General features: G+C 37.0%; 1 protein-coding gene across 2 annotated transcripts in view; it reads right to left on the bottom strand.

Annotated features, from left to right (window-relative positions):
* Positions 1 to 22,910, bottom strand: part of Znf638 (zinc finger protein 638) — an 89,312-nt gene that overhangs the window by 53,776 nt on the left and 12,626 nt on the right. For both annotated transcript variants that reach the window (XM_029559443.1, XM_008824702.3), the window contains exons 2-6: positions 17,453 to 18,953; positions 12,238 to 12,299; positions 4,486 to 4,524; positions 2,546 to 2,844; positions 624 to 895 (exon numbers count right to left, since the gene is read on the bottom strand). In XM_029559443.1, the coding sequence (XP_029415303.1) occupies positions 624 to 895; positions 2,546 to 2,844; positions 4,486 to 4,524; positions 12,238 to 12,299; positions 17,453 to 18,751 (1,971 nt within the window). In that variant the 5' untranslated portion in view covers positions 18,752 to 18,953. The remainder of the gene's footprint in view (positions 1 to 623; positions 896 to 2,545; positions 2,845 to 4,485; positions 4,525 to 12,237; positions 12,300 to 17,452; positions 18,954 to 22,910) is intronic.

Genomic DNA, 22,910 nt, shown 5'->3' with positions numbered 1-22,910 from the left:
TAAAATATACAATAAAGCAATATTTCAGTATGGTAACAAGCAAATTATGATCAAAATATACAAGTAAATGAACACTAACAAACTATCTGCTACAAAAGATTATTTAACAGCTAAAATGCAACATAGAAAGTATAAAATAGACCGAAAATAATCAATTCTCACTTGTCTAGCTGACAAAAATTATACAAACTCATTAATATTGTTTACTTTCACTTCACCAATCACACAAGGCTCACCTCAATGATCTGCTTCTAAAGCTAAGCAATAGCTTCATCAAACCATCATAATGGTTTCTTTCGGTTTTGAGACAGAGTGTCTATATGAATTATTCTGCCTTAGCTTACCTCAGTGCTGGGATTATAATGCTACATTACAGCTGCTGGCCACTACCCTGACTACAACTTTTTTGGGCTTATTAAATACCAAGCATCGTGCATTCCTGAAATGCTGGGCTTTTATCATTCATAAGAGAAACCAATAAAATATTTCACAAAGTAATTTAACAAGTCTTAATTTCTAATTTATTGGAAATGTGAATTAAAATATTCAGACAATTGTTTTTCCTATTTTTCATTATAACAAATATATATACATTTGAGCTAATACACCGAAGAACTACTAACCTTTCGCTGGAGAAAAACACCTTTAGTAGACACCTGTTTACCTTCTGGTAAGGTATCATCTTCAAGATTCTTAGACTTCCGAGTAGAATGTCCTAAATGCACATCACTCTTTGTAGAGCTTACAGATTTCACTGACAGCTTTGCTCCACTGACAGCTTTAAGTTTTTGTGCTGGTGAGAGTCCTTTATCAACTGCTTCAAGATGTTTCAGTTTATTAAGTTCTGCCCCATGTCCAGAACGTTGTACTATATCTTCTAATGCCTTTTTTCTATCTAGTGAAAGAATATATATATATACAAACTTAATTTAAAAGAACTTTTAAAAAGTACTACTTTTATTACTATCCTGCCAGTTGTCCCTTACAGTGTACTAAATATTTCTTATAGTCATTAAATAAGATTATGTTACACAACAATGTTCACAAAAGCATAAAAATAAATGTTTCTTTTAAAAAAATAAAAGAACTTAAAGAACATCTATAAAAACCACTAGTAGACTCACAGTTAGTCTCAAGCCCAATGGGAAGCATATACACACAAAAAGAATTATTAGTCTTTAATTGTTCATCCCTAAAACTTTTATATGAAGTTCCTTTGTTCAGTTAGCTTCATCAACAGTCCTCAATATTTCAGTTGTAGGGTCCCTTTATGCTCTGAAGATTCCAAGGAGTTTGGTTTTTGTTGTTGCTATATTCTTGATATTTAGCATATTGAAAATTAGAATATAATTTTAAAACTATTTAATAGTAAACTTCTCTATATATTTTTATAAAAAACAACTGTAATTCCCCAAAGAACAAGGGAGATAAATATTACCACTCATCATTTTCCCAAACATACTAACAATGGCCTTGAAAGATCCCTAAATTCTCACTCCTGCTTCTGCATCATGTATGTTTGGTTTGAAATATACACACATACCTGGACAAAGAAAAGACCTCACAGAACTCTGAAAAGATATTATAGACCCCTATGGAGGACTTGGGGTCTTAGACCATAATGAGATCATCTGCCTTGCAGATTTATAAGTATTTCCATTTACATTCAATTTCTTAAAATATATTGAATACATTTTAAGATATGTGCAATGTATTACCTACACAATGAACAATGATCTCCTTCACTGGCGGCTTTACATGCATACATACACACACACACACAATTTTATATATTAATGTATTAGCTATTTCTGGAGAGGTGATTAAACCAGTATTAAATAATTAAGACATAATTATTCAAAATACTAAGGTTGGCCTCAAAACTGACTACGTAGTTGAGGATAACTCTGAACTCTTGATGCCTATCTCAGTCTCCCAAGTGCTGGAATTACAGGTGTGCACATCATGCTTATCTTATATCCCTGGTTTTTTAAAAACTGATGCTGATGAATTAGAAGCATAATGGAGTCTGAAGTGACTTGGATTTCATATAGCAATTTTAAATTCAATAAAACCAAACATTTCAGGCTGGAGAGATGGCTTAGTGGTTAACAGCACTGGATGCTCTTGCAGAGGTTCCAGGCTCGATTCCCAGCACCCACAAGGCTGTTAACAACCATCCATAACTTCAGTTCCAGGAGAATCCGACGCCCTCTTCCGACCTCTTTGGGCACTGCACAACATAGGTGCACTTACATACATGAAGGCAATACACTCATACACATAAAAAAATAAACTATATTTTAAAATAAAAAACATAGCCAGGTATGGTAGCACACACCTAATTTAATATCAGCACTTAGAAGGCAGAGGCAGACGGATCTCTGTGAGCTCAAGGCCAGCCTGGTCTACACTGAGCTCCAGCTCAGCTGAGGCTACAGAGACCTTGTCTAAAAAGACAAAAAAAAAACCCCAAAAAACATTGAAACAAAAGGAATTAAAACCCTTAGTCAAAATAAGTATGGTTTCAAGGTCATTAGCATACCTGACGATCTCACAGATCTTCTTGATGTTCTTTCAGGGCTAACAGATCGATAGCGTTTTGGACTTCCTCTAAATATATTTCTACTTCGACATGGTGAACGGGATCTAGATCTGGATCTGTACCTAGAAATGAAACGATGGCAAATTCTTGGACTTCGACTCCTTGGTCTATATGTGTAACGCGTTGGACTTCGAGAGCGACGGAACCTGTGACTTGAGCTTGATCTCCTAGAATGCCTGGGACTGGGAGAATGAGAACGTCTTCTTGGAGTTTCATTTTCTTTTCTATTGCTCTCATTTCTACAGAGTAGAAAAATAAAACAAAACTCAGCAATTTAATGCAAATATAAATTGTATTAAATGACAGAAGTAGCTTCTTTCTTTTTATAAATTACTTATATTAAGTGTACATGCTTGTGGGGTGGGCATTGGGGTGGGCACACACATGTGTGCAGGTGCCTGCTGAGGCCAGAGGCAAGGAAGACCCCTGGAGGTGGAGTTATAGGTGGTTGTAGCCACCCAAAGTTGGTGCTGGGAACTGAACTGTGGTCATCTGGAAGAGCAGCAGTATGTTCTCTTAACTGTTGAGCCATCTCTCCAGCACTTTCTTTGTTTTGTTTTGTTTTTTGAGACAGGGTTTCACTAGCCCAGGCTAACTTTGAACTTGTGGTAATCTTCGTGCCTCAGTCTCCCAAGTGTTGGGATTATAGTGTGAGCCACCATGCCTCGCTCAGTGGTAGGTAGAGGTGTTTGCATGCAAACCTGATGACCTGAGTTTAATTCCAGAATCCCACAAGGTGTCAGGGGAGAACTAACTCTGGAAAGTTGTCCTCTGACCTCAACATGCACCATGACACATGGACACCTACACACACACACACACACACACACACACACACACACACACACACCATATTAAAATTTAAAACTATTACCAATACTAAAGTCTGAGAACAGATATTTAAAAAACAAAAACAAACCCTGTTTGTCATAATATATTCAGCCTTGTGGGTATGGAAATAATCAGAATAAATTATCAGTTTCCAGTTTGCTTAGAATCCTTATCTTTTCTAGTTTTCATTAGAGTATCTTCATCTATTTCTTAGACTTTTCTCTCTACCACTTACTTTGCAACTATTAAGTTGTGTAAAGAATTTAGGAAATGATGCCAGGCATGGTGGCACAATCATTTAATTCCAGCACTCTGTGAGACAGAGGCCAGTCTGGTCTATATAAGGGAGACCCTGTCAATACAAACAAAAATCCAAAATAAACAAAAAATGAATTTAGGAAATTATTTATATAAACAAATGTTTTTCAACAAATTTTCCCTGAAAGATTACACCATTCAAAAAATGACTTCTGTACACGTGTGTATAGACATAACTAAGTAAAGACCCTAAGGGAATTCAAAATCAAGCAAGATCACTTCTAGTATTCAAGATATTATAGTCAAAGATCTGACAAACACAAAGTAATAATGAAATCAGAATAAAACATTTTCCCAAGACTAAAAGAAGTGCAAGCTCATAAAAGGAAGGTATCACATTTAAGTTGGAATAAAACTGAACCACAGGGGTTGGAGACATGGCTCAGCAGTTAAGAGCACTGACTGCTCTTGCAGAGGACTCAAATTTGATTCCTACCACCCACATGGCAGCTAACAACCATGCACAACTCCAATTACAGGAGATCCCACACCCTCTTATGATCTCCACAAACATCGCATGACAAGGGTGCACCTTCCTCCATTCAAGCAATACACTCATACACATAATATAAAAATACATAAAATATTTTTAAAAAACCACAGATTTTTGCACATGCCAACTTTAAAAATAAACATGATAAAAGCAGAACACAAGTTACAAAAAATAACTTAAAAATTAATTGTTTACTTTTACAAGGGTAACATTATTAGCACTATTTTTAAAATATTACCTTCTTGATGGGAGGATCTCAGGATTCCAATCGGGGTATCTAGTTTAAAAATAAGCAATATTAATGAACAGTTTAAATAGAGTAAGAAGGCTCAACTGATCTTTACTACAATGTATCAGAACTGTTGAAACTTTTTATGTAGCAATTTAATAATATTTTAAAATATGAAAGTCTTCCTGAAAGTAAAATAGTTTGTGTCTAATCCAGTATATAACCAAGGTATTATGCTAGCAGGGATATCAGAAGAACATATTCCCAAGATCTCAATTTTTTTTTTTTAATGTAAAATGAATAGCACACACAAAAGTGCTCACGGTTACAAAATGTTAAGTTTAGGTTGGAGTAAAACGAGAAGACAGATGCTAGGCTTGATAGTGTATGCCTGTTTTCTTAGCACTTGGGAGGTAGAAAAGGGAGATCAAGAACTCAAGGTCATCCTTCTATATGTGGTAAGTCTGAGGCCAGCAGTCTGGGCAACATGAGACCCTGTCTCAAAAGAAAAAAAAAAAGCTGCTGGGATGATACCTCTTAAGTTTGATCTCTAAATCCATTTAAAAAGACAGGCATGGTGATTGTGCTTGCAATCCCAATGGTGGGGAGGCAGAGACAGGCAGATAAATGCCTAGGGGTCTCTGGTCGGCCAGCCTAGCCTAATAAGGAGCCCCAGGTCCCAGTGAGAGACCCTGTCTGAAAAAAGAAGGTAGAAGGCTCCTGAGGATCTACATCCAAGACTGACATCTGGCCAGCACATATTCACATGTATATGCACCCACATATGCACACAAGAGAGAAAGAGAATTAATATCTCACCAATTTTACAAAATTCTAGGGAAAGGCTAAGAGCACATACTACTCTTAAAGAAGACCTGAGTTTGGTTCCCAGCACCCATACTGGGTGACTCACAACAGCCTATAACTCCAGCTCTAGAAGGATCCCATGCACCTACACTTGTATGAATACCACCCCCCAAAATACCCATACACATATCTTTAAAAAAGCCTCAAGAAGACACCCCATTCTCATATTCTATGTGGCAACATAGAGAATACAATATTATATCATACTCTTTAAGGTATATCAAGTAGTCCTTGGAGAAATACATGTAAGTAAGAGGAACTGAAAGACATTTGACAGAAAAAAAGGTTGCTTTTAAGGTAGTACTTAAAAAATTCATGGATCAGGCAGTGGCAACAAACAAATGAGTAACTTGGAAGCAAAACCTAGGTGTCCTATCCAAGGAACTGGTATGCTGCAGCACAGAAAAGATGGAAAGGAATGATAAAGGAGAAAAATCTAGAGTGGTTCATTAGAAAGAAACAAACTATGTAGAGCCCTGAAATCAGGTAATGTTACATACAAATAAGACAAAGTCAGGCATGGTGGCACACATCTTTTTTATTTTTATTTTTTTAACATTTACAAAAACTTTATTGAGAATTTCATACACGCATATACGGTATTTTGATCAAATCCATGCCCACTCCTTTCCTTCCAACACCTCCCATATCTCCTATCACTTTTTTCTTTTTTTTTTCCTTCTTTCATTTATTTATTTTTATGTGGCTTTTGGGTACTCTAACATTCCCTCCTCTGAAGAATTGTAACCCTAAAATCTTTTAAGGATTAGATACAAGCTCCCAAAAACTTCTGACATTTTTGGCCTTTGGAACAGAGTATGTTGCTAACAGTCCCAAGGACATTTTGACTGTTAGCCAAGAAACTGGCTACTTTTCTTTGGGTCTTTTTACCCTAACTGCCTAGCCAATTCCTACCTCCTATTCTTATCACGCCATCCTCTGAAGGGGTTACTCAAATTACCAATAGGGAATAGGGATGCAGACAGCTTTGGCTTCTTCCATTGCGGAACAGGGATGCAGGGTGAGGCAACTGGAGTACCCCTTTAGTGGGTCTACCTAAAAGACTCCCAAATTATAACTCTTATCTCTAAGGGGAAAAGAAAAGTCCTTGAATTGTGAATAGGCAATGTGAAGAAGAAGTAAAGGCAAAAGTAATTAGCATTACAAGTTCTAGACAGGGAACTAGAAGAGTCAGAACAGGGCAATTTTCAAATGTTCACATGAGAGTCCATTGGAATTTCTTGACAAGGGCTTCTAAAAGCATCCCTCTATTGGGTTCTTCCTCACTTTTCTTTTAAAACCACCAGGCGGATCTCTGTGAATTCAGGGTCAGTCTGGTCTACATAGTGAGTTCTACAGGGAGACCCCTCTTGAAAAGACCAAAATACAAACAAACAACAAAAAACCCCAAGCAAATAAAAAGACAATGGGGACTACTCATGAACATACCTCTCATTTTTCCTAATTAAAAAAAATTATTGTTGTATGAGAGGAGAGATAGAAATGAATGTGGATGCACGTGCCACAGAGTACATGTTGAGGTCAGAGGCCAACTGTGTGGAGTTGGTTCTCTCCTTCCACCTTTATCTGGGTTCCAAGGATCAAACTGAGGTCAGCAAGCTTGCAGAGCAAGCACCTTTACCAACACTGAGCCATCGTGCCAACACCCTCATGAACATTTCTAAAGGTAATAATAAGGAAATGTTTTCACAACATTGGGAAATGAGTATCTAGAATAAAGAAAAGATGAAGATTAAGCTATTTAGAAATTAGACATGAAGAAGCCACAGTTATAGTCTTAAGAGTGAAACCAACACAGGGTCGATATATAAACATGGGGGCTGAGAATAGAATCTTATGCTTGCTAACACTTAAGTATAAAAAGAAAAAACAACAGAATAAAGAATCACAAAGAAAAAGAGGTAAAGGGAACAGAAATATAGAAGCCTAAGAAAAACTATCTTCATCTTCAATAAGGAATCTGCAATCTAATATGTAATTGGACATAGTGATTATTTTAAATTACTACTATCCAATAATTCAATTTCAGTAGCAAGATAAAAAGTAAGAAAATGGAAGGAGCAACTATTTCAACAATTTCCTATCAAGAAAATGAAATTATGTCAAAACCCTTTGAAGAGGTACAGCAGTTTTATTTGTTGCTGTATGCTTTAGATATTGCTCATGAGTTAATCCAACATTCTCAATTCCCCTTTCCCTTGCCTGCCTATAGTACAAACAGTAAACAAATCGAGTATCTGCTTTCTCACTTCCCTAAAGGCAGGAATAGGCTCTACCCAGTGTAACGTAAGTGGAAGATAACTAACAAAATTCTTTGCTTATTTTTATTTTGTTTTATGACACTGGAGATTGAACCTAGGGCTTCACACGTTAGGCAAGTGCACCTCCACGGAGCTACATTCCCAGTCCAAGATTTCTAAGTGCTTTTGCCTCCTTCCTGGTTTGGGACTAGAGAGCCATTGTCTGAAGTATATTTAACCTAAAAAGTAACAAACCATGAAAACAGTAAGGCTCATTTTAATCTGATATATCCATGAACTAGTGTCCAAAATTTCTAACACATGGGTAATTTTGTTTCATCTATTCACTTAAACTAATGCCCTTCAACATGTAGTACCTTCTAGGAAGACGTCTAGGTTTAAATGTAGACTCTGGTCATGTAGTTTAAAGCCAGTTAGTTACTTGCTTTAATATGTGTAAGCCTTAGCTTTCTCATGTTGCAAATACAGCAGGCTGTCAATACATCAAATTATTATTGTTTCCAGAGCTCTTCGGTTTATAGTTCATAAGAACTAAAGAACTATATTCAAAAGTTGAGGAGCCAGTCATGGTATATTTGTAATTCCAGCACTCTTTCCACAGGAAAGAGGATCCCAAGTTTGATGCCAGCATGGAATACATAGTGAGATGCTGGCTCAAAACAACAACAACAAAGCCCTAGCCAAAAAATGTTGATTTTTAAAAAAAAATATTTTTATTATTTTTACGTCTGTGAGTGTATTGCCTGCACGTGTGTGAGTGCACCCATGTCGTGCAATGCTGCGGAGATCAGAAGAGGGCTTCGGATTCCCCTGGAACTGGAGTTAAGGATGGTTCGTAGCCACCATGTGGGTGCTGGGAATCGAACGAGGGTCCTCTGCAAGAACAGTCAGTGCTCTTAACCGCTGAGCCATCTCTCTAGCTCCAATGATGTTTTAAGCCTTCACTAAATTACCTAGTGAGACACATGTTCTTATCTATGTAGTTCAAGGCAAAAAGATAAAGTGAATATACTAATCTTCAAGTAGAGTACGGGCCACTCAATATATTACCTAATTAGTCAAAGATAACATTTTGTAAGCATGATGCAACGCAAGTAAATAACATGTGTCACAATGTAATGCAGTATGTATGTGTACACATACACACATGCATATCCAAGTATTTGTGACAAAAAGTTCAACCTAAACTTACTAACAACCAAACATAAAAGTACAAAATATAACACATTAAAAAAGTCTTGACAAACTTTTCAAAAGTCGACATCATGAAAACACTGGAGAGGGAGAGAGAGAGGAGGGGAGAGGGAGGGAGAGAGGAGGGGAGGGAGGGAGGGAAGGAGGAAAGGAGAGAATGCTATTTCAGATTAAGAGACTATAATGCATGAATCTTGACAGAACCTGGATGGGGGGGTACATATGGGTACAGTTAAGAACAGTTTATAAAAGAAATCTTGGAAACAATTACAAGATTTGAATTTGGCCTGTATCTTAGAAGACACTGCAGAATTACTATTAATCATCTTAAATGTGGTATGTTGTGGCTACGGAAAAATTTCCTTATTCTTACAAGACAAATGTTGATGATAAATACACTAAATGTTAACAACTGATGAATATAAAAGAATTAATGAACATAATTTATCTCCCACCAACTTTCCTGTGGCTTAAAAATTTTTTGTAATAAAATACTGAGAAGATATAAAGAGCAAAGGGCCACGAGCTAGATGAACTAATTGTATTAATTATCTGCTGTATGGCAGTAGGGAAATTGTCTCCTTATGCCTCAGTACGTCACTGGTAAAATAAAAGATAATCATGCACATTAAGATTGCACGCATATATTATTAAAGCACTGAGAATAATGTCCTACATACAATAAATACAGTATAATCATCTATTTTTAACACTAAAATTCTGATGCAGGTTAACATTGTTATAATTCAGAAAAAAAACTAACAAAGGCAAAGAGAAAAACAAGAACTACGACTCGAAATATCTATCAATACAAGAATAACTACATATAGTATACATACACAATGGAACATAGTACAGCCTAAAAGAGAAAAGAATAAAGATTCCAAGTACTTAATCAAGACCTAATTTATTTGGTAAAAATTTTTTGCAGCAGAGAAAATCATGAAGAAATTACTCAAGAAGACACAATCTGAATAAGGGACGAGTTGGACGGAACATTAAAGTAACAGGTTTGAAAAGCATATGGTTTAGCCAGGCATGGTAGTGCATGTCTTTACTCCCAGCACTTGGGAAGCAGAGGCAGGTGAATCTCTATGAGTTCAAGGCCAGCCCCACTACAGGGAGACCCTGTCTCAAAAAGAAAAAGAAAAAAAAAAAAAAAAAAAAAAAAAAAAGAAAAGCATATGGTTTAAAATCAAACTCCTGGGGTTGAGAAATCACTCAGCAGTTTAAGACCCCAGTTTGGTTCCCAGCTCCTACACAGTAGCTCACAACCATCTGTAACTCTAGACATTTTTAAAATCTTGAAAAAAATAGGCAAGGTCCTATGTTCATAGGGGGGAAAAGGCTATCTACACAGAAGGCTTTAAAAGATACACACACCCACATACCATTTGTTCTAGTGAATTAATGACAGTGAAGCTATGTTCTCTTACTAACATGAATAACTAACTACCTAAAGCAAATAACTCACTCTGTAGAAAGACTCTATTTACAGTAGTAGTAGTAGTAGTAGTAGTAGTAGTAGCAGCAGCAGCAGCAGTAGTATGAGCTTGTCCTGGGAATGGCAAGTTAGATGGGCAAGCAATGGACTGATGCTTTCTTCTCTAGCTGGGATTCCCCTGCTTGCTTCAATCACTACAAATTAATTTGACTACAGACCCAGACTATAGACCCCTATAGACTATAGGAGGGGGAGGGCAGAAAGAGTCAGTCATCCCTCCCACCCAATCAGTTGGCATTATCTGCATAAGGGAGAGTAACTAAGGACAGGGACAGGGGAAACGGGGGTGGCGGTGGGGGGGTGGGGGAGTGTTATCTTGGGTCACCGCCAAAGGTCAAGGGGTCCTGGCCAAGATGTAGGAAGGAAGCCCACATGTGCTCACACCTTTGTAAGTTACCCCCATCACCACCCTATGCTCTGTTAGTAAGTCCAACAAATTATTTTGTTCCCTAAACTGTAGTTTAGAGGAATACTATCTTGGTTTGTCGTAAGGACGATAGGAGGAGGGAGCCAGAAGCAGCGTGTGCCTCTGAGAAATAAAATTTAACTACAAGTAGTTGTAAGACATATCTAGATCTAGCAACAAAGTGACCAATCCCAATTTCTATTTAAGTCTACCTGATTCAGGTAGGAGTTCTACTCTCAAATCCAGGAGTGGGCAAATGATACCAATTTGAGGGCTGTGTATTATTACCATAGCCACTATAATTGGTTTAGAGACAGACAATGGTACTTGCAGAAGTTACTCGGGGGGTGGGGAGGCAGTGATCTTGGGGCTTGAAAGGTTGAAACATTAGGGATTAGGAGTTCGAGGCCACCCTGGGCTACATAGTGAGGTTGTCTGGGGCTACTTGAGACCCTGTCTCAAAACAAAAACAAATCCAAAACAAAACAAAATACAGCACCTAAAAATACCAATAATACTCGGATCAAAACTACAGGAACCATTTTGCTATATACCTGAGTTCTCATGAGGCCAGAGCAGGGCTAAGAAATGGAAATATTCTTGATAGTCATTTTTGTTTGATCATAAAATTCAGCTGTTCCTGAAACTAGAACCACTAGAGTCTCCCATTTAGATGAATAATTCCCTTTCTTTAAAGACAATTTTGGCCAAGCATGGTAGTACATGTCTATAATCCTAGCATTTAGGAGGTGAAGGCAGGAGGATTTAGAGTTCAGAGCTAGTCTGGACTACATGAGACTCTGTCTCAAAATATCAAAATAATAAAAATAATATTTTTAAAATGTATTTTGAGTTAGGCTTATGACTTTACAGAAAGAGTCCTGAAAAATAATCTCAAAGTCCAAGAAGATGGTATCAGTTTGGTGACTAGGAACTATTTAATTATGCTGGGGTAAACACAATTTAACTTTGTTATACTAAAAGGTATAGGAAAAGACAGTTATAATCACACTTTTTACTTTTATGGCTAGTCAGGGAAACCCTCCCAGATAGCCTGCTTGAAGAAGGAAAAATAACTGGACCAATATTCATCTCTTAAGTTTTATTCTAATAGGTTATGAGCCAAAAAAAAGTTTTATACTGGAAATTCAACATTGGTATATAGTCTGAGTTAGTTTTTAGTTATTTAACCTTTGAAAAGCGAGTGCAATAATAAAAAAGAATGGTATCGGCTCTGAAATAAACCAAACCAATAATAATAATAATAATAATAATAATAATAATAATATAACCACCTACTGGGCCTTAAATTAAGGAGTCAGATAAAGGATCACACTGAATTCTCTTCTTTTGGAAAAACATTAAATATACTTCTCTAAGGTTATTTTAAATAGGCAATAGGTATAAAAAATATTTAAACAAATTATCACACTAAATATGTTTAATAGCTCTGTTGCTACCCATTTTTTAACTCTGCCACCTACAAAAAAGGGAAAAAAAGTTCTTACTGTTGACGTAACTGTCGACAGCTCTCAATATGGGTGGAAGTATTTTGATGCTGAATCCAATCCTATTGTAAAAGAAAAGAAGTGTTGAAATTAAAATATTCCTCATACTGACCAGTGAATTAGGCTTTTTTTTTAAATGACAAAGAATATTTGAAAATTTACCAAATCTGGTTATAAATAGCATTTGGTTATAACAAAATATTCACATACAAAAATTAAAAGCATCCAAACAAATACATTTAACCCCACACACTTCTGATCCCATTTAAAAATATATATATGATATATGGAGAAAATAAAAGCATAGATCAAAAAATAACATCTCGGGCTACAGATGGCTCAACGGTTAACAGCACTCATTGACTCCTGCAGAGGACCTGGTTTCAGTTCCCAGAAGATACATGGTAGCAAACACTATAACTCTAGTTCCATGGGATTCAATGCCCTTGTCTGGCCTCCAAGGGCACCACACACATGTAGTCCACTTACATACATGTAAGCAAAACACTCATACACACATAATAATTTTTAAAAAACTAAATTGGATGTGGTGGCACATGCCATTAAAACCCAGCACTCAGAAGGTGGAGGCAGAGGCAGGCAGATCTCTGAGTTCAAGGCCAGCCTGTTTTACATATCAAGTTCTAGGCTAGCTGGGGCTACATAGTGAGACCTTGTCTCTAAAAACAAAACACACACACACACAGATATATATATATATAAAAACATTACACAAAACACCCAAAATTCTATAAACTAGTATCTGAGATGGCATCTTTAAAATACTGCATCTCAATGACTTATTCCTCTGAAGGTCAAATTAATGACAGCAACCACAAAAAATGCTATCTCATAAGCCAGTAGCATTCCAAACAAGGTACATACTATATTGGGGAAAAGATCGGTAAAATAGGAACAACTGCCACTAATTAATATTAACTTATTTTCAAGATTTAAAGGAAAATAACACCATTTCAAAGACACAAAATCCCTTAATATAGAGTTTTACAATTAACAAAATGTTTTCTTATACATTATTTTGTTTACAAATAAATCTGCCCTAAAATTACAATCTGTAACCATAAATAGCTCCTGGAAGATACATCTGATTAAGGGAGGTAGGGACAGGACACATTTTTTAAAGCAAGTCTCCAGTACAACAATTAATTAAAAGTAACATGCATATTACCCAATATTTTATTGTTCCTCCAGCATTTGGAAAGGCAAAAGAACTCACTAAACAGCTCTGTCATTTTAAAACTTCCCTTGAGGAAAATTTTATTAGTTTTTACTTCAAAAACATTTTAGTTTAGATCACTGCCCAGACAAGCTTAAAGTTTCCACAGTTAAGCTCCAGTTGACATCAATTTTGGATTCTGACTTGGCAAAAACTAAGAGTACATACTACTCTCAACACTGCACAACAAGTTTTGACTACACTATTTCATTAAAGTTTCCTTAATTGCAGGCTATATGTGCATATCTCTTCCTTTGTGCTCCAAATGGAAAGCTAGAAGAAATTAGTAATTAAGAGTATGTAATAGTGCTCGATCCATGTCTTTGATAGAAATCAGACATTGTTTTTAACAAAAACACAAACACTGGCAAGCAGGAAGTTGGGCGTTGATTTATTTGCACCATAAAATGTTTTAAGAAGTTGCCAACACTTACAAACCCGGAGATTTTACCCCAAAATCTCATTTCCAGATTTTCTTGAAAAGCATACTAAGAAATGATAATGCTGGATATGCTTTCTTATAATAAGTATAGACTGAAGGTGGTTTCTGCCCTACTTTCTCCACATTCTACACACTTTCTACAATCAACACACACATGCACACTACTGTCTGTCAACAAGCATCCTTCCCTGATACAGCTGCCTATACCATTCCAATTTCTAGACTTTCTGGCAACAGTACCCTGATAATGGCTCAAAAGCAGCACTGCCTCAACAGTAATAATAATTACCTAGTAAGCAAAAGATGCTGCAAGGACTACAGTCAGGCTGGTTCAGAACGAAATTGTGAAAACATTTATTCCTATCGAAGCTTGCTCCTTATTTTGACTAGCCTCAAAAAATGTTGGCTGGCTGATGATCTGAGTTCGATCCCTGGGAACTCATGGTGGAATGAGAGTCTAACTCTGAAAAGTTGTCCTCCGACTGCTATACAAACACATGGTTCCCACTTGTGTGTCCTACTCACAAACACACAAAATAAATTAATCCATTTAAAAATGTAGGTTAAGATTTTTCTTGAATCAAATTATTTCAGTCAAAAGGCATAGGAAAGGAAATCAAGGCAAGTTCCTTTAAAACCTGAACCCCAATTTAGTGAGAAAACACATTTTACATTCTATTTACATTCTATTACTGCATCCTAAAAGTACATCTTCAAGCTAGTCTTTCAGAGACAAAGGTAGAAAGCAAAGGTATTGTAGGATTTACTTGATAAGAAAAAGCCTGAAATGAGAAATTCACAATTTCTGGCTACATATTTATGCTATATATATGCAAACTTATGAAGCAATAAAACACACCAGAAACAAGAGGCAGTTTGCATATATAAATCCATATTTTCATACTATCCTTATCCATTCAGCAATGAAGAATTTATTAATTAGATGCACCCCAATCTATTGTGCTAATTGTTCATTGTTTGGGGGGGGTATGCATGTGTGTGCACACTACGTTTGAATGCAGGTGCAAACATCCATGGCAAACGTGGAGGTCGGAGGTCAGAGGACAACATCGGGTGTTGGTCCTCACCGTCCACCTTGTTTGATAGAGGGTTTCTGTTGTTTTCCTGCTGCATATGCCAGGCTAGCTGGCCTGCAAGCTTCTGGGGATTCTCCAGTCTCTACCTCCCCAACTTCCCATAGGAGCACTGGAATTAGACACAGTATGTATACAACTTTTACATGGATTCTGAGGATTTGAACTCAGGTCTTCACACCTGCAACTGCTTTGTCTCACTAAGTAATCGCCCCAGCCCGAAAGATATGTTTTTTCACTAGCAGTCTTTAGAAACTCTAATGATAATTAAATGATTTCCTCTGCTCCGAAAATTTTACTTTATCTTGTTAACCCAGGCTTCTCCGCCTTATACCTGAATAAAGATACCCTTACCCATTCCATCTCACTTTTCATTCCTGTTTATCTACTTATCAGACCTCCTTGAAACACTTTCAATGTACTGTTCACATACCAAGAAATTTAATTTGCTTCCTTGTGTTTTAGCAAATCTAAACTTATGCTAGCTTTCCAAAACCCTTCAAAGTTATTTCTATTATGTTCTTCACTGCCTCCTACCACAAGGTCTTCTCTCAGAATCTGTACCTATCTATACAAGGTGCTGCTCCTGACTGGACTACTATCTCCCCTCTTTAGATAATTGTATCTAAACCCTTCTCGTCATTCTTCAAACTATGAAGTCTTCCCTCCCAGAGCATTCCAGTCCAAATCAACAGTGCATTGAGTAACTATCACTCCATTACTCTAACTAGACAATAAAAGTCTTGATACCAGAACTAGATACACTATAGGTACTGGTAAACTGATAATGCTAGCCTGAATGCTACAAATATGAAACATACATAGAAACACTAAATATCTTTCCTCTACAGCATGGCTAAATAAAGTCAAATACATCACCAAACCATTTGTTTCTAGTTTTTAAATTTTCCTCAGATATACAATTTTTTCCTCAATGAGAATGTATAAATTGCTTTTAAAAAGAACCAAATTTTATATAGTTCTTTATTTCTGTGCCAGCCTCTATCAGAGAATCATGTACAAAATAAGTAAATACATAATGAATAAATATATACCTTTTCTCCAATACAGAATAAAAATGAAAAATCCACAAGTTCTTTGAGATGTATTATTTTCTTCAACGAATCAAGACTGATTAAAAGTTCAAAATATATGGAAAACTTAATGGTAGGCTCAGTTACAATAGCAAAGAGAGCCTAACAATCAATTTGGTACTTAGTACAGGGCTAGTTACAGATTAGAAAGTGCTATGAATAACTCTGAGATTTTTCTATAACTATCATTGTATTAGAATTCAGCTTGTCTAAAATGGATAGTGATGCTTTTTTATTTTTCTCCCTATGAACACTGGAGACTGAACCCAGAGTCTGGTGTGTGTAAGAATGTGCTCTATAGTTGAACAACACTCCCAGCCCAGAATGATGCTTTCTTTTGTTAATCTTAAAACAATAGCAATGGGTTCGGATTATTGACCAAAACCTAATGAATAAATTAAAAGACAAAACAGCAATATATTAAAGGTGGAAAAATAGCAAGAGAATTAACATCTACATATCTGTAAGCCTTTCAAACTATATAGCCAATTCAAGGCTAAAGCTCTCAATCAAAGCTTTGTAACGTCCATTCTCCATTCCCATCTCACCATTTACCATCTATATCTACAAATGACATTAGTAAACAGAACTAGTGGTTCCTACACACGTATGTAAAAAACAGAAATTCCTGCTCCAATTTCCCAATGGCTACTATCAAACAGTATATTCTACATAATACTATTCTTCAACACTTCTGCAAAAATGTCCTTCTATAAGTATTAATCATGAAAGTACCTTACACATACATCTTAGATCTTCCTTTCCTGATTTCTAGCATTTTACTTTATTTTCTGAGCTTAAGGCAGGTTCCATAATAATCAGTAATTCCTGATCATTTTGCGGGAATTATTTTAGGAAGTTCTTTCTCAAGAAATACTGAAAAATTATTGGCCCATACAAAAACCAGAAACATTTCAACAAAATGTTTTTAGCTTAAGATAGACACATATGGTAAAAATATACTCTCTTAAAAGTGTACTTGACAAATAAGTTAACCAGGTTTTATATTTTTATTCTAACACACGTCAGACATATCTCTCATTTAACACTGTGTTATGAGTACATCGTTTATGTTGTATTAATTTGATATTGCATAAATGGGATAACTAAAAACTCAAAATAAATGGCAAACTATTTAGCATGCCCAGGAACAGAATGCAGAAAGCCTAATATTTAACTCAGTATTAAAGCCGTAGCTACTCAAGATTACAGCTAAGTGCTGAATTTGCAATCAAGACTAATTTCTGTCATTTGCTTACTGCCTTGTTACCACCAGTAGACATATCAGAATTTAGAGAAAACTTGGGGCCCTGAGCATCATTATACAGTGATCTTTAAAAACACTCACCTTCAAATGACTACATTCTACGTTACAGAGAGAACACAAATGTGGAAATATTCTTGGAGACGCTGCATAATAATCATTCATCATAGAAGGAGTTGGCAGTCTCTTCATTTTCTGGGCATCAGCGTGTGAAAACGTTGGTAGCCATGATGCTTTCACAATTCCAAAGGGAGACCGAATGGGCAGATCAGTCTCTGACTGATAGTTCTTTTTACTTCCTCTTGGTCCAACATGTACATCAGCTGTACTAATCACAGGTTTATGTGGGATCCGCTCTTCCTGGCTTATAGCTGAAATTAATTCAGATGAAAAAGGTTGCTGGTTCAAAGATGGAGGAATCAGAGACTGGCTCATTGGCTGGCTAACTGTTTGGCTAATAGATTTTACAGGTTCAAGGACTGACTGTCCTGAAATGTGTAAGCCTGACATCTTGGCTCCACTTTCAACTGGGAAAAAAGACTGATTGGAGGAATCACGGGGGAAGTCCATCTGGCGAAATACATCTTCAACAGGAAACATAGAATTACAAATCACATTTGGAGTGGGAACAGATGCAGAAATGCTCTGCTGCGACCGAAATTCATTCTTGACCTCATCAGTCGGAATTTCAGGATCATAAATACGTACTTCAAGTGGATCTTCTGTGTAGCCATATTTGCTTGCATGCCCATAATCTATCACATTGCTTGAAACTGCTTCATTACCAAGTGTTTCTTTGTTTCTACTGTGAGGAGGTAAATTAGGTAATCGGCGCCCCATTTTTCGCATTCTTATATCCCGCAATATTAATGGCATATTTTCAGGAGTTAGTTGTTCATCAGGATAGCGACTAAGTTCTTCTAGGTCTTCATTAGATAATCCAAAACTTGCTAAGATACTTGAGGCACTCTCTTTTGTATAGCGGCTCTGTATTTTAGGATTCTGCTCTGTAACCTGTGTTATAGAACTCTGTTTCACTCCCACTGCTGGAGTTATATGTGGCTCATCATCCCATCGGCTACCATGAGGCTTCCCCTTCTTTTGTTGTACTTCATGAAAATCCAATTTTTCTTTGGTTAATCTCGGGTCAGCTCGATGTTGAGTTACCTGAACATTCATTCTCTGTGGTCCCATATTCTGATAAGATTCATGGCCAGGAAATCTGTGTGGAATTCCACGGGCTCGCCCTGCTGGATAAAATCTCGGAAGACCCATAGATCCAGGCCTCATAAATGGTCCTGGAGGCCTCATCCCAGGAGGGTTAGGTGCTCGTGGCCTTTGAAGTGGAAAGGTTCCTCGAGGATTGAACCTGGGTCTCGACATGGCTACTTTCAAGAATGCCTGATTTAATAAAGTATAAGGTGATGTTGACCCATGTGAGGCAACGGCATTCAGCTGCTGAAGCGCCAACTGAGTCTTAATCTGAGCAAAGTGCAAAGGAGACGGGCCCAACAGAAGTGGGTTTGCAATGCCCAGGTTCAAGGAATTCACAAGTGGTGCGAAATTTTCCAAGAATAACACAAAGCTGAAAGTTAAAACACAAATATTAGATCATTTTAACTCAAACTACTTCATGAAGGGGGTTCTACAGTCCGAGTAAAACATTCTGAAATCAAGCCACGATACCATTCTGCATTTCATATATTTTAACAGTAAGGGCTTACAAAGATTTAAAACTTCCCCTAAAATTTTCTCTTCTTTTCGGAATCCAGAACACAAACCCCAAACCTCAAGCCAGAGTTCATGTATATTGCGTTGCACGAGGTACTGTGCTGGGTGCTGTCCTAGGTGCTGAGATGCAATTTACAAGTCCTTTTAAATAATCCTGAAAAAGACTGAGGATATATTTCATGCTTTTATACTGGAAAAAAAAAAGATGAAGGTATTATGATTTTTAGAAATGCACACACAATTGCTATGTGTGTGATCAGACAAACAATGAAAGAAGTGTAACTTTAAAGTCTTATTTAAACCCATTTTTAAAGACACATTTATTCTTTGGAATCAGCCTTCATAGCTACTCAGTTCCACATGGCAATTAAAGTACATTTATATTTCTGTTATAGAACAGTTTTTTCTTGTAGAATTTTGTCACCAACAATCCCATTACACAGTCTAACAAAGCAGGTGCAATGCATGAAACTCATTATAACATACAACATAACCTGTTAACAACAACAGTCATCCTGATCTTGAATTCTTTTCATTGTGAGGCTACAAGTACATGAGTAACAAGAATTACCTTGATAGACAATGCCCATATGACAGCTACTTTTCTAAGCACTTTACACTGATTTACTCATTTAGTTCTCACAACTCCCTGAGATATGCATAGCTTTACACAAAGAAAAGTTAAGCAACACAGACAAGTGTGATGTTGGGATTTGCATTCAACTTAATTTAGCCCCATAACCCAGGGTCACAACCAATAACAGATGCAAACAATGCTATCCCGCAGTTCCCAGACATTGAACTTGTTAAAAAGTGATTGTTGGCCAGCCCATCATATTGCTATACTACCCACCCCAACCAACTTCAGAAAAAAAAAGGTAGTTTAGTTAATATTCAGGACCAAGGCCAGCAGCTACAAAAGGTGTCTTCTTCATTTTTAAGAAAGTTTATTTTTAGTATTTTAAATTATGCATACTGGGGGGAGGGGGCGTATATGCATGTTCCTGCAGTTGCCCAAGGAGGCCAGGGGCACTGGACTGCCCTAGATCTGTAATTACAGGTGGTAAGAGCAGTATGTACTCTTAACCACTGAGCCCTACTTCCAGCCCCCATAGTTAGCTTCAAGTGGGTTCTAGGACCGGAACACAAGTCCTCATGCTTACAAAGCAAGCACTTTACTAACTAGCCATCTCCCCAGCTCCATACACTTTTAAGTACACATTATGCCTATGTTTTCTACCAAGTTCCACTCCTGGGCACTGAGAGGTCTTGAGGTATCTAGGTCTATTAATAGAAATCCATATTGTGAATTCTATTATTGTAAAGCACTTTCTGGTTCGAACTATAAATATAGTTTCACATGTTAGTAAAATGACTATTAGGGGGAAAGGCTATATTTATTTGGTTAGCATTCTTCCTTCTAGCCATTCTGCATGCTAAGAACACATTTATTTAATCTCTGTAAAAGGTCATTTTTACCCACATCACTCCTGTTCAAAACCCAAGAGCCTCCCATTCTCTACTGTCTTAGCTTCATGCATAGGGTCCAACCAATCCAGTCAGTCTCTACCTTTATAATTTACCAGGCACTTATTCCAACTAGGCATTTGCACCTATTCTCTTCCCATTAAACAAATCAAAACAACTTCACCCTGAATGTGACTTGTTTGACTTTATACTTATCCTGCATGTCAGCTTTCATCAAATTTTCCCTGACCACTAAGGACAAACGAGTCTTTCAACATCCTTTCTTAATTATTATCTAAACCACTTTGGATTCATAGATCTTATGTTTTGTGCTAATAATATGCATGCTTTTTTCCAACAATTTAGTGTTAAGTAAAGCTATGAGCTGACTGTAATACTTATCTTCCAAGCATATAAACCCTAATCCTATTCAGAAAAACCCCAAATATTTGTTAGAGCACTTGAATGGACATAAAGTCATCATTATTAACACACAGATTAGTATTCTAAATTTGTATGTATGATGTGTCTTTTTAATATTTTATTGCTTTTTTAATTTTGAGTGTATGAGAGTATTGTCTGCATGTAAGTACACCCATGTCATACAATGCCTGAGGAGGTGAGAAGAAGGCGATGGATCCTCTGGAACTGGAGTTATGGACGGTTGTTAGCCACCATGTGGGTGCTGGGAATTGAACCTGGATCCTCTGCAAGAGCAGTCAGTGCTCTTAACCTCTGAGCCATTTCTCCAGCCCCCATGTGTGTAGTATTTTTAATTTGTATTTGTCTATACATGTATGTAGTTCTTTAAATCTTATGTGTCTATACATGTGTTTGTCTGTGTTCCTGCCAGGTAGGTAGAGATCAGAGGACAACTTCAAGTGCCTTCTATCTTGTTTGAGACAGGGTTTTGAATTCACCAACAGCAGATCCAAGTTCACTATTTTAAAAATCTTATTTGTAACAAACTCCAGAAATCACAAATTATATGAAACTGTTCCTATCTCTGTCAGTCAAATTACCTCTAAGAACACCTTTGTTTTTACCCACCTTAGTTTTTTGCATAGGTGACATACAACGTAACAGAGAAATTAAGAAAAAAAAGGATTTAAATCTTTTCTCTGTCCCTGCCAACATAGTTCTGCTAACAGGTTTGTCGTTAGAATGTTGGCATAACTAGCTATAGCCAACAATCTCATGGTACACATGTACACACGTACACACACACACACACACACACTTTAACAGGAGCCTCCTCTTTTTGTTTGTCTCAGACAAGGACTTTACACTGTTTGCAAGAGACTAGGCTATTTAAAACCTTTATAAACTGCTTGGTTTTTTAGTAACTTTTTGCTGTTAGTCAAGCAATATTTGTAATGCTGTAACCTACTACCCAGGGTATAAAATGTAAGAGTTCCTTTCCTTTGGGATCTAGTCTTTGGCCTTTAGTCCTCTGGACCAGGCTGCAGCCTGAATAAAATTTGCTTTTATTACTGGTGTCTTGCCTCATCTTTTCTGCTACAGGATAGCTCCCCACTTTGGCTGGTGGGTGAGCCCCAAGGATTCTCCTGTCTCTGCCTCCCTAGCTCTGGGATTATAGGAACATGTTATTGTGCCTGGCTGGCTTTTTCATGTGGGTACTGGGGCTCAAATTCAGGTCCTCAAGCTTGCCCAAAAGCATTTTACTAACTGAGCAATTTCCCAGCCCCTATTCTGAATCTTTTGGCACCATGTTCACCAGTTAGGAAAGAGTCCTCTTCAACCTGAGAAGCACAACCTTTTCCAAATACTGTTTCTTCCCCCAAGTAAAACACAAATGGTACAGATTTCAATCACAGTCATTTAATTACTATATGTAACTGTGAGCAATTTTAAGTTAGAAAGAACTACACTTAAGTTCTTTAAAGGCAAAACCCTACATATTTCCTAAAGTATCTAGCATGGCCTTACACTGACACAAATAATACATTTATGGAATATAGAGAGCAGACTTTTTACAAACTATATTCTACAAGACCTCTGATAAAGAACTAGGCTTTACCCCAACTAAGAAAAGAAACCCTCTGCATTTTGAGAATACTGATAAATCTGAAAACGATGTAGCAAAAAACAGGAACCAAAAGACTCAGATGAATTGACACTAACACCCAGACCAAACAAATTGAGAGACATTAAAAGCCTTTTTAAATTTAATCTCGCCAGGCATGGTGGCACACCTTTAACCCAGCACTCGGGAGGCAGAGGCAGGCGGATCTCTGTGGTTCAAGGCCAGCTTGGTCTACATAGCAAGTTCCAGGCCAGCTGGGGCTACAGGGAGACCCTGTCTCAAAAAGACAAAAATAAA

The sequence above is a fragment of the Nannospalax galili genome, unplaced genomic scaffold, assembly GCF_000622305.1.
Source record: "Nannospalax galili isolate Female #2095 unplaced genomic scaffold, S.galili_v1.0 scaffold389, whole genome shotgun sequence".
In the NCBI taxonomy this organism is placed as follows: Eukaryota; Metazoa; Chordata; class Mammalia; order Rodentia; family Spalacidae; genus Nannospalax; species Nannospalax galili.
Note: the sequence above shows the minus strand (reverse complement) of the source record. Positions and strands in the feature narration are given on the sequence as shown.